The 13,316-nt window shown below is 45.5% G+C and overlaps 1 protein-coding gene across 7 annotated transcripts in view; it reads left to right on the top strand.

The window, feature by feature from the left end:
* LOC106080969 (myosin light chain kinase, smooth muscle) overlaps positions 1–13,316 on the top strand; it is a 171,629-nt gene that overhangs the window by 83,202 nt on the left and 75,111 nt on the right. For 5 of the 7 annotated variants that reach the window (XM_059368416.1, XM_059368415.1, XM_059368417.1 and 2 more), the window contains 2 exons: positions 11,113–11,856; positions 11,971–12,723. In XM_059368416.1, the coding sequence (XP_059224399.1) occupies positions 11,113–11,856; positions 11,971–12,723 (1,497 nt within the window). Of the gene's footprint in view, positions 1–4,830; positions 7,048–7,114; positions 7,895–8,273; positions 9,024–9,237; positions 10,882–11,112; positions 11,857–11,970; positions 12,724–13,316 lie in introns of those variants that run through there. The other 2 variants (XM_013242608.2, XM_059368420.1) reach the window with 2 other exon arrangements.

Here is a 13,316-nt window from a genome sequence, read left to right as displayed (position 1 = left end):
GAATTTTTTCAAGGAATTCTACAACTGTAGTAAATTAGGTAGAGAACCTTTGGGTTAGGTTAGCTCGGCAAGACCCGCAGTTGCCACTGTGGACATACACCTTAGCCAATAATCGATTTGTTGTGCCCCCATCCAATAAAAAGTAACCCTTTCTTCTATTCCTCCATTGGCTTTGGCTCAGGTTTAGGTTTGATTTAAATATGTAGTTCAGCACCGGTGGCCATCGTAGCGCAGAGGTTAGCATGTCCGCCTATGACGCTGAAGCCTGGATTCGAATCCTGGCGAGAACACCACACAAAAAATTATCAGCGTTGGTTTTCCCTTCTAATGCTTGTGAGGTACTGTACCATTTGGTATGACAGCCATGTAAAAACTTCTCCCCAAAGAGGTGTCGCACTGCGGCACGCCATTCAGACTTGGCTGTAAAAAGAAGGTGCCTTGTCATTGAGCTTAAACATGAATCGACCAGCACTCATTGATATGTGAGAAGTTTGCCCCTGTTTCTTAGTGAAATGTTCATGGGCAAATTTGCAAGGTAATCCATCACAAAGGTGAGTTTACTCGGGGGTTCGCCCAGTTTTGTCCCATTGTAACATAATGGAGATACGTATGAGCCCCCAGATTAGATCTAGGGCGAGATAGGGAGAAAAAGAAATGTTAGAAGAAAGCCGTTGGATGTCCGACACTCACCTTCGCGCTTGCAGGATTTCCTGTTGAAATCAGCCTTTTACGTTCATGTATCTGAGTAGACCTCTGCAAGTTCACCTAGATCGGAGAAGAACCGCGTCCCCAAACAAAGTCGATGCTAAATCATCTCCTTCTGTGCTAACCTAACCTCTATTCAAAAGCACGCAGCTCCTTCGTTTTCCTTCAGTCGAATTAATGTCAGAATATTCTGGCAGTCCGGCATCCATTTGCAGACATGTTAAGGCTTTTAATGAAAACGCATTTTCCACAGGACAAGACGGGACTCACGGAGCCACCGGAATCTTGGACTAATGAGGTTGATCGAAGGCTTACCATTACGGAATTTATGGTAAAGCAAGCATTGAGCAGCCTCCAGCCATTTAAATAACTCGGATCTGACTTATGGTTAAGAGTAGGACAGGGAACTGGTTAGATATAAACAGCATGACTATGTCAAGGTAGTTGGAGACTACCCTGCACGAGGCTGCACATAAAATAGAAGAATCCTTCGATGCCAAGACGTATACAATGGCGCTAGGCATTAACATCGAGGGGGCGTTTAACAATGTGCTTACCGAAACACTGATCCAATTATTAGATCAGTACCGTGTGGGCCGGGGCCTTAGAGACTGGATAAACCATATGCTAAGGCACATATGCTAAGACACAGATGGATGCAAATATAAGGGAGAAGGTGGCACAAGGCACTCAACAGGGGGCATTTTATCGCCTCTCCTATGGGTGACCACCATAAATGACCTATTACGGATGCTGACTGAAGAGGGATTTAAACCAGTCTGCTACGCAGACGATTTATAATACTTCTAAGAGCTAAGGATCTAAATAAGCTATGCGGAAGGGCTGAAAGTGTCTTGCCTACTGGGCCAGACCTAGGGTTCTCAATGTTAACCCAAAAATTACAGAAATCTGTCTGTTTACGAGGTAGACGAAGGTGAGCCCACCACGTTTCCGCAATAGAACGATTTCGATATCTGATAAGGTTAAACACTTAGGAGTGATCTTGAACCGGAAACTGAATTGGAAGTGTCACATTCAGAAGCGTGCAGAGAACATCTGTGAACCGATGTTGGGCGCTCTGTAGACAGACCGTAGGGTCGAAATAGGGCCTGAATCCAAGGATAGTCCGCTGGGTCTATAGGAGCGTAATTAGAACAATATTACTTACGTCTCAGTAGTTTGGTGGATTGCTGTGACAAAAAAATTTAACGCAAGGAAAATACAACGGATTCAGCAATCCCATGGCAGCCGGTTGTACATACTGGATTGACCCGAAGGTCTGCCGCCTCAATGTACAACACACTGCTACAACAACAACAACACTACCCGTTGAGGCGTTCAGCTTGCCACCCGCCTTCTGACCACACTATTTCTCAAATCCGCATTGATAGAGATGGGTTTCTACCGGGTAAATACCAAACGCTTGGGTATTTATTGAGTAAATACCCAATAAATACCTTTTTTGGGTATTTATTTGGGTATTTACAATTTTGCAGATATCTTGGGTATTAAAACATTTTCCAAACAATTTTTGATGATTTTGTTCGCATTCTTTGTCCATAAACCTGATCTTCTGATCTCATAAAATCGGATTTTAGTTATATATAGCCACTATATAGTCATTGGTAATTTTTCATCCGATTTCGATGAAATTTAGCACAGTGAGTTCTGGTAGACCCCTACCCATTTCTGTAAAGAGCGGTTCAGAACGGATTATATTTGTCCAATCTGGTTGACATTCCCTATATGACCCGATCTGGACGATGTTCGACACAAAGGTGTAGAGGTCTATCAATACTCATTGTTTCAAATCTCATCAAAAGCGGATGAAAAATTCTCCTTTTGTGGGCTCAATTCTCTATATCGGGAGATCGGTCTATAAAGCAGCTAGATCCAAATAGGGTCCGATCTGGACGACATTCAACAACAAAGTGTAGAGGTTTATCAAAACGCACTGTTTCAAACGCACTGTTTCAAATTTCATCCAAATCGGATGAAAAGTGCTCCTTTTATGGGCTCAATACTCTATATGGGAAGATCGGTCTATATGGCAGCTATATCAAAATATGGTCCGATCTGGACGATATTCAACAAAAAGGTGTAAAGGCGTACCAAAGCTCATTGTTTCAAATTTTATCCAAATCGAATAAAAAATTCTCCTTTTATGGGCTCAATACTCATTATCGGGAGATCGGTATATATGGCAGCTATATCCATTTGGTTCGATCTGGACCATATTTGACCGGAATGGGTAGGGTTCCACCAGAACACACTGTGCCAAATTTCATCAAATTCGGGTAATAAATGGATCTTTTATGGCTTCATAGAGCGGGCGGTCGGTCTATAGGACAGCTATATCCAAATATAGTCTGATCTGAACCACACTTCACAGGAATGGGTAAGGGTCTACCAGAACTCACTGTGCCAAATTTTATCGAAATCGGATGAAAAATTACCAATTTATTGTCAGACTTTAAGTCTGGTGGTCGGTCTATATAGCGGATATATATATAACTAAAATCCGATTTTATGAGATCAAAAGATCAGGTTTATAGTCAAAGAATACGAAATCATCAAAAATTGTTTGGAACATGTTTTTATACCCAAGATATCTGTAAAATTATAATTACCCAGCTTTTGGGTATAAAGTACTCCAGTGAAGTACTTTGCCGGCTTCCTTGATATCTAGGAAGGCTGCCATGGCGTACTTCTTCAGTTGGAGAGAAGTCTCGAATTCTCATACCCTTCGTAGAGGGTCATCTTTAAAGATCTACAGATAGGTCATGAGTGTTGTCCCCAACTGAAGTTCTCCGTTGTCAAGTCCCTTCCCCTCCTTTAGGTCCATTAGTATTTCTAGTGTCTTGAGTAAATAAGATGAGAGGCTAATGGGGCTATAATCCTTTGGCGTGGTTAAAATTTCTCGCCTTGGTAATAAAGACCCGATATCTCTCCATGCCCTCGGTATGAAGGACCATGCCATGTATGTCCCGAAAATCCGACATATCGATGACAGAGGGACAACTGCAGCAGTGCCGGGACTTAACTTACCCTTTTATTAAAAACCGAGTTTCCTCATTACATTAGCATAACTACCAACAACTGGGCTTGTTTTTCCCTGCAAAAGCTGTTCCTACCAGCGACTTTGAGAGGGTGGCATCTCTGGATCGTGTGACACATTGAGAGAAGCCAACTGGTATTACGATTTCTATGTTTATTCTTCTTGTAGATAGTTCATATGCTAGTGCCCCTCGTTGGGCGCCACTGTAAATAGAACAAAAAAGTTACAAGGAATTAATAATCAATTAAAAAATAAAACATTTAATTAAGTAAAACAATAAATTATTATAGCATGCCTGCTAGCTGCCGCTTGCTCATTTACATGCGAATGCTTAGTTTTGCCTTTAAAAATAGCCACATTAAAAGTTATTTAAAGACAAAAAGGAAATTACTAACACACTACAGCACATTGTTTTCTTATTTTCAATTATATTGTTTTGCCAAAAAGTAAGCATTTGCAATTTAAATTTTTTTTTACACTAGATTAAGTGAGTGGTTGTGTGTTCTATGTTGTGAATTTATACTAATTTTATGATCAACACAAAACACCTCGTCCAACTTCAAAGGTAAGTTTATCCAACAGGGGATTTTCGCTACCTCAGTCGAAGGGATACTGATGCCAAGGTAGATGAAAATGATGAGGAAAAACTTATTCAATAACGGATAATAGTGAAAACTTTATTTTGTCTGTTTTTTGTGTTTTGGGATTTTTTTTTTTTTTTTTTGTTTCCCAAAACTAAGGTCAAGTTCATTTTTCGCACATGAGCGTTTAATGATCGTGCCGCATTGATACGAAATGGTTTTGCAAAAATCGAAACGAAAGCATTTCTATTGGCGCTCGGTTGGGAGATCGAGTTCAATTTGAATGCGTTTGGTTCGTGGGATGGATGATTGTTGTCTCGTTTCGAAGAAAGAAGAAAAAAAACCATGCTTTGTATGTTTGCATGTCTGTGCCCAGTGTAAAGTGTAAATAAAAATAAGATTCACCTTCGCATATTGCTCTGCTCTGTGCTGTGTGCATGGGAGGAGTAGAAGCAGCAGCAGCAGCAGCAGTAGGAGGACATGTGAGGATTGCAGCAGTTAGTTAGAGATAAATCGTTGCCGAGAGTCCATGACAATAAAGTGTAATTATAGATAGAATTTTTGGCAAGCGACGCAAGTAGATCAGTGATTGATCAATCGCTTCGCCTGATCATTTGAAATTCAATTTTCGAAACGTACGGTCGTTTCAGTTCGTTCGGAACAGTCGAGTCATTAGCTTCGCCTCGAACGGACCGATCGCCGCCGATCACGTCCTGTCGCAGAAAAAATACGTCGTCCTCCAAAAGAGAAATATTTAACGAACCGAGAGTGTGTGTGTGTCTGTGAACAGAGCAAGAGCTAAAAAAATACGAAAACGGAAATCTTTTTTTTTACAAAAAAAAGAAAAGCGAACATATTTTTCGAATTAATTTTTTTATAAAAAATATTTTTGTGTAAAATCAAAAAAACAAACATACTGTAGTGGTGTGACCTTGTGATCCTTCTTTTATTTTGAAGAGAGTCAATCCGCAATCATGGGTGAAACCGAAGGCGAGACAACGGCAGCCGAGCCCCGTGCATCTGAGGAGCCAGAGGCTGCACCAGCCCAGGAAACTCTACAGGTGCCCACCCAGAAGCGACGTAAACTCAAGTCTCCAACTCCAGGCAGTTTGCGTGGCCGCAGTGCCACTCCCATAAGGGGTCGCAGTCAAACGCCCTTCACGTTGTATATGACACGTCGCAGTGCCACACCTTCGACATGGCGCAGCATAACACCCTTCTTGAAAAGGGAGGAAAAGGAAAAGACTCCCTTTGAGTTGGGCCGTGACCTGAAGACCCTGCTTACCTGTAATACAGCTGTCTTCGATCGTGCCCTGGTCATGGATATCTCCGAGCCTTTGGAAGCCCAGAAACCTGTGCGTTATATAACCTCGGATATGTCGGTTATCGATCGTGCCGCCGTTATGGATGTCTCCAATGTTGAGGTTATCTACGTTGTGGAGGAATATGAAGAATATGAGGAAGAAGAGGAGGTTATTGTGGAAGAGGTTAAGCCCAAGAAGAAGGGCAAGGGTGGCAAAAAGGCTCGCACACCCCGCAAATCAGCCGAAAAGGAATCTACCAGTCCCTCGGGCAATCTTTCCGAGACTGAAGGCGGCGAGGAGGCTGGAGACCGCGAGGACAGTGTCGATGTCGATGAAGGCGATGAGCCCGCCGAGAAAGGTAAAAAAGGCAAAAAGAAGGCCGCTCCCAAGAAGAAGGAGAAGAAAGAAAAGTCCCCCAGCCCTAAATTGACCCTTAAATTGGAAATGGGAGGCGGCCAAAAGGCCAGCAAGAAGATGTTTGAGGAAAAGAATCAAGCACCTGCCGGTCCTGGTCCCAAACCTCCTCCAAAGAAAAGTAAAATGGTGTTGCAAATGGAGGAACAAGCCAGGGCAGCAGCCAAGGCTGCTGAAGAAGAGGCCGCACGTCAAGCAGCCAAACCCAAGGGTGAGACATTTGAGGAACGCCAAAAACGTTTGAAGGCCGAGCAGGAGGAACGTGAACGTGAAGAAGCCGAGCGTAGAGCCCAAGAGGAAGCCGAGGCTGAGGAGGCCGAAGAGGCGGAAGAGGGTGGCGAAGAGGGCGAGTCGGGAGAGGAAAAAGATGAGTTCAGCTCCCGCTACGAGGAAGGTGGAGAATCACGTTATGATGACTACGATGAGGAGCACATGGATGAAGAAATGGATGAGTTGGGCGAATTGCCCACAGAGACCCGCCGCAGCAGCAGCTCCTCCGAAGGCTTCACCCGTCCCGATCCCGACGACGAGGAACGCTGGAAACAAATCGCCGAGGAGGAGGGCGAAGAATTCGCCACCCAATTGCGTAAATACAGCATTGCTGCACGCCGCAGTGAAAAAGAACGCGACGAGGAATGGAAGAGAAGACGTGAGCAAAAGCGTCTGCCTCACTTCATTGTCTTCCTTTCGGATCGTACCGTCGAGGCAGGTCACAATGTACGTTTGGCTTGCGCCGTGGGAGGTCCTGAGCTTTCGGTTAAATGGTTTAAGGATGGCAAACAATTGGAGCGCGACTCCACCCATCGCATTATCAACAACAACAACATGCTGGCCTTGGAAGTGGTGAATACCACCATTTTGGATTCGGGCGAATATTCCTGTGTCGTAGCGAATATGAACGATGAGGTGACCTCATCTTGTTATGTTACCATCTATGAAGTGTTCAAGGATCAACCAGCACCCCCATCCTTTAAATTGGTTAGAGGTAGGTATAGCCCCCTCAGGCGAGTGGAAGATAGTTTCAGCCAAAAATCTTTGTTTTTCTCTTTAAGAGTACTATCACCTGCGCGATGATGAGCTAACCATTGAGGTCCATGTACATGGTGTCCCCAGACCTGTGGTCACCTGGTGGCGAGGAGTGTTCGAACTCAAACCCAATGTCAAGTTCACCAAGCTGGAGGAGGCCCATGGTGTCTACAAGCTGCTGATCTACAAGCCCAACAATCGCGACAGCGGCGCTTATCTGTGCAAGGCCATCAACTCCAGTGGCGAAGCCCAAATCTCCCACACCATTGAAGTAGGCAAAAATTTGCATTACCATGTGCCTGGTATCTTCCATGCCCGTGGCCGCTTGAGCCGTGTCAAAGAGGAGGAAGCTCGCAAGGCCATGGAACAGGCTATGAAATCTAAGGGTGAATCTGACCAAAAGCGAGCCGAGGCTGCTGCTGCTGTAAAGGCAAGAGCTCCTCGCGCCTCTCCCGAGCCCATGGTATCGGGTAAACAAAAATTGCAATTTGCCACCCAGTTGCGCGATCGCATGGCTCTGGAGGGCACCAATGTACGTTTCGTGTGCAACGTCATTGGACCCCAGGCCAGTTGCCGTTGGCAAAAGGATGACAAATGGGTTACAGTGAGCGATACCATCAAGAATCTCAGTGAGGAGGGCAAGGGCGTCCTCGAATTGCTAAAAGTGAATGCCGAATCGTCGGGCGTCTACAAGTGTATTGCTCGCAATGATTTCTGCGAAATCGAAACTTCGTGTTACTTCAAGGTGTATTCGGCCCAAGTTGATGGCGATGAGCATGAACCCATTTTTGCGCTACCAATCAGAGGTATGGTGAACGTGCCACCAGAGTTTGTGTATGTGTGTGTGTGTTGCGTATGTGTTGAAACCACCATAGCCGAAGCTGCATTCACCTCAGCCACCCATACCCACAGCAAGCAGAGTAGACAATCAAAGGTTCTTTTGTTCTGTTTGTATCGAATCGGAATTCGATTGATTCGTTGGCAAATGTGAAAATAGCAACTGATTTTTTTCGGATTCTGTTAAGAATGTATGGGTGGTGATGGCGGTGGTGGTAGTGGTTAACTTGTTAGTGCGCGTCTTAACTGTATGTGTACTGGCCAAAAATAGCTGTGTTCTCTGGGGTTCGAATTTAATTTTGTAACCTTCTTTTCTCTCTCCCTCCTCTCTGCTGTTGGCACTCTCAGATGTTTACCATTCATCTCAGAACGATTTGGTTATCGATACCAAGGTACGTGGCAACCCTCGTCCCGTCATTACATGGACCAAAGACCAATTGCCTGTAGTTCTCGACGATCGCATTGTGCAAATCGAGCACTTGGATGGCATTTGCGAGCTAATCATTAACAAGCCCACACCCAGCGATTCCGGCAAATACACTTGCATTGCCCAGAACAAATTAGGCAGCCAAGAATCAACGCACAGTGTGCAAGTGGATGTCATACACACCGCCAGACGCTCCAGTGTTCTGTCCAGCGTTATGAGTGAAGGCGAGGGTAGCCAAAAGGGGGCCAAGGGTGAACGCCCTGCCCGCCTGCCCAAGAAGAAAGACGAAGAGGGTAGCGCCAACTATGAGAGACGCAGCCGTATGCCTGAGCCACCACCAAGATCTCAATTGTATTTCGATGCCAACATCTCCAACCGCTATGTGGCCATTGGTGCCAAGGTAAAATTGCAGGCAGTGGTCAATGGTCCCAATCCCACCTGTAAATGGACCAAAGATGATCAAAATGTTCAATATGGACCTCGCATACGTAACATGAATCGCGATAGTTTGGCCTCTTTGGAGTTCTTGAATTGTCAACCGGAAGATACCGGAACCTACACCCTCACTGCCCAAAATGAGTACTGCAAAATTACCCAACAGGCCAAGTTGTATGTTTATGATCCAAAAACGGCCACCGAGACCGAACCCGTTTTTGTAAGGCCCCTCAAAGGTAAGAAGCATATCACGGTGTATGTTTGTGTGTGTGTGTGTGTGTGTCTGAGTATTAGAAGATTGTGCAATCTTCTGTTGTAGTTGGCTAGCAGGTTACCTGCTTGCTTTGCTGACCGCAGGCAGACACAACAAAGACTCTTATGCAACGACTTGTCTATACAATGTCATTTCGTTCTCTCTTTCTCCACCCCCTTACCCGTCCACCCCTTTAGAGACCTACCACTTGAACACCAATGAATTGGTTTTGGAGACCGGTGTACGCGGTGAACCCATGCCCAAAGTTCAATGGCTTCGCGATAACATTGACATCGAGGAGGGTGGTCGCTTCCATACCTTCTATCATGCGGATGGCACCTGTGAGCTGGTCATCGATTGCCCCAACATCAAGGACAAGGGCAAATACATTGTTCGTGCCGAGAATTCCGCTGGCAAGGCTGAAGTCACCCATTTGGTGCACTTTGAGGGTAAGGAACATCATATTGCCGACAACATTCATGGTGTCTTCCATGCCGACAAGAATCTGCTCAAACCCAAACATGTGGAGCCAGAGAAACCCAAGGTCTTGGCAGGCGACAGTGAATCCGAGACCGAGAGCAAGGGAGGCAAAGGCAAGGGTAAGAAGGCGCGCAAACCTCGCAAGGACGATGAATCGGAAACGGAAGTTGCCTCTTCGGCAAATGTTTCTGCCATGGAAACAGCCTCCGAAACTGGCAGCTTGAAGAAACGCGAAAAAGTCATCGGCATTTATTTCCCCACCAACATGAAGGATCGTGTGGTGGCCGAGGGCTCAAAGGTCAAGATCTCCTGCTTCTTGGAGGCCAAGGAACCCCAGGTGAAATGGTTCAAAAATGGCGAACCCATGCAAAATTCTCCCAAGTGTCGTGGTCGCTACAATGAAGGTTTGTGTACTTTGGAAATTCCCAATGCCGCCCTGGAAGATGCAGGCGAATACAAATGCTGGGCCCGTGATGAAACTGGCGAGGCTGAGACCTTCTGCCGTCTAGAAGTCTATTCAGATCCTGGCACCGGCGATGTGCCACCCACTTTCACGCGCAACATCAAGGACACCTATCATGGCAAGCTGCATGAACTGCAATTGGATGTGCATGTGCGTGGTCTGCCCACACCCACTGTGACCTGGGTCAAGGATGGTGTGCAAATTGAGGCCAATGAAAAGTACCAACAAATCGACCACGATGATGGCACTTGTGAACTGTTCATCATGGATCCCACCCAGGCAGACAGTGGCAAGTATGTGTGCCAAGCTGAGAATCGTGAAGGCCAAGCTGAAATTTCCCATATGGTCACTGTAAAGCCACGCGTACGCCGACCTGTTTCGCCCAGCAAGGATAGGCCACCTGTCAAGCCCACTGGTGATACCGAAACTGAAGATGAAACCGCCTCCAAGGATGGTGGTGGCTCCAAGGATGGCGAAGGCAAGGAGAAGAAAAAGAAGAAGAGGCGCGATGATGAAGACGGCGGTGGTGGCGGCCGTCGCCGTGAGGCCATGCCCCCACCAGATCTTAAGAAGCAACTGTACTTTAGAAACTTCCTTTCGAATCGCACCGTCAAGGAGGGCTCCAATGTCAAATGGATGGTAAACATTGATGGTCCCGAACCCACAGCCCGCTGGTTCCACAACGACAACCCCATTGCCTTCGGACCCAAGAGCAAGTTGTCCATGCAGGATGGCATTGCCTGGCTGAATTTGATAGGGGTAACCGAAGAGAATGCTGGCACCTACACCCTCAGGGTCAAGGGCCCCGAAAATGAAATTGTCTCCTCCTGCACTCTATTTGTTTACTCCACGGGTAAAGAAGAGGCTACGCCTCCGGTCTTCGCCAAAGGCATTAAAGGTAGGCCAAAACAAACTAGGTTAAGGTGATGTGTCGTCTGTGGTTCTGTGACCCCATAGTGAGGTGTTTTTGTTGGTGCAGGTATGTAATCTACTCAAAGCATGACAATTTTTCTTAACTCACAATTAACCCATATTTTGCCGCACTCATTTACATTTTTCCAAGCACCTGATAATGTCTGTCTGTCTGTATGTTATGTTTCTCTTCTTGTATGTTCTCCACTATATATAGACGCCTATCATTCGCATGAAAATCATCTGACATTGGAGTGTAAGGTATCGGGTAATCCCAAGCCCACTGTTTACTGGCAAAAGGATAATACCCTATTGTCTGAGGCTAGTAAGCATTTCAAGTACCAAGAACTACAGGATGGTATTTATCAACTGGTGATCATGAATCCCGAGGCTGCTGATACTGGTCTCTACACCTGCTATGCCCAAAGCGATAGTGGTGAAATGAAAATCTCCAAATTTATCGATATCAGCGATTACAAGCCCAAGCGAAGCGAAAAGACGTTGGAGTCAGCTCACCCCATGCGGCACACGACTCATGAAGAAGCCGAATTGGCTTCAGCAAGAGCAGAAAAATCCACCAAGGAACTCATTGAAGATGAGTTCGCCGAAATTAAATCACGCTCCAAGGACGCCAAATTCAAGCTATGCCTGGAGACGCCCATGAAACCCATGGTCATGGCTGCCGGCACCAAGGCCCAATTGATTTGCTACGTCAGTGGTTTCATTGAGGATGTCTATTGGGTGAGAGATGGTGAGCGAGTGACCAAGGATAGCCGCCATAAGATCTACAACATCAATGGAGCCTTGAGTCTGGAAATCTACGATGCCCGGCCGGATGATACGGGCGTATACAAATGTGTGGTGCGCAATAGCCGAAATTCTGTGGATTGTGCTTGTGATTTGAAGATTTACGATAGTGCCGTAGATAGACTGCCCAGCAGTTTCAGTAGTCCCATAACAGGTAAGATAACATGTTAAAATCCCCACTGGCTCTTTCAACTCACAACTCTGCAAAGAGGATGAGGTGCTTTGGTCGAACCCAAATTCAAGCAAATTTCTACATCATTTCCCCCAGCAACTTATGATGCGGAACGCTGTGAAATTATTCTAAGCTGTCAACTGCATGGTCGTCCCAATGTCACCTGGATACGCGATGACCACACCATTTCTAATAATCGTTATCGCATTGTGGAGGAGATTGGTGGCTTCAGTAAACTGATCATACGCAATCCCATAACTGCCGACTGTGGCACATTCTCCTGCTTTGCTGAGACCAATGAACGCATTGAGGCCATAACCAGGGATATTCGCATTAATGATTTGAAGAAGCTCATGACCACTGCTGTGGATAGCGAAGTGAATGGCTTTGCTGCCACCCACCAACAGCAAAGAGCGGCGGAGGAAGTTCAGCCCAGAAGAATGGGTAGAGCGGGCAGTGGCAGCATATCTGACCTGCTGAGCCTGCGTAAATCTGTGGGTCGCAGCATACCCTCAGGGCGTAAGCCATTGTTCAGTTCCCTGCTACATGATCGCACGGTAAGCGAGGGCTCCAATATTCGCCTTACCTGCAGTGTCATCTATGATGAGAACATTCGCACCGAATGGCTAAAGAATAACCGGCAATTGCCCTCGGACGATCGTTACCACACTACATTCCACAACGGTGATGCCATTTTGGAAATTGTGGGAGCCGAGGAGCATGACAGTGGTCATTATGTGTGCCGGGCTTTTAACGATTATGGTGATACCGTTAGCCAATGTAACCTGCGCATCTATAAACACTACGAGAATACAGCACAACCTGCCGTTTTTGTTCAATCCATTCGAGGTATTTTCTTATTTTCCCATCTAGGTTTCAGTGCTCTACGAAAAAAGCGTCGTTCTCATACATTGTCATAGCAAAAAGAAACAAACTCAGAGTAAAAACAATCACAATCATGATGATTTGTTTTTGTTGAATGTATGGAAATTTTAATGTCGTTTTTTCGTCCACTGTTTGTAATGTTTCTATATTTAATATTTTCAATTTTCTTTAACCTTTGATTGTTGATTGAAATTTTGCTGTAGCTAAGGATGGGTGACGAGGAAAATTTTAATTGAATATTGCTAACAATAAAAACGCAAATCTTATGCAAAGTTTATATGTATGTATATGCTTCATCGTGATGATATTTTAAATCAGTGGCGGGCAAATACACACACACTATTACACATATTTGTGTACGTGTTCCACAACATAAGCCCATGGGCTTGGAAATATTACGCACACTGGCACATGTGCGCAACACTGTTATAAATCTTTCTAGCCTTGTTCGTCTGTCCGTTAGTCCTTCCGCCTGACGAAATTACCAAAGATTTGGTACCAATCCGCTATTCGCTAAAAGTTTTGCACAGATACTTCTTACTGACGTAGGTCGTAGG

The sequence above is a fragment of the Stomoxys calcitrans genome, chromosome 5 (assembly GCF_963082655.1).
Source record: "Stomoxys calcitrans chromosome 5, idStoCalc2.1, whole genome shotgun sequence".
Classification (NCBI taxonomy): domain Eukaryota; kingdom Metazoa; phylum Arthropoda; class Insecta; order Diptera; family Muscidae; genus Stomoxys; species Stomoxys calcitrans.
Note: the sequence above shows the minus strand (reverse complement) of the source record. Positions and strands in the feature narration are given on the sequence as shown.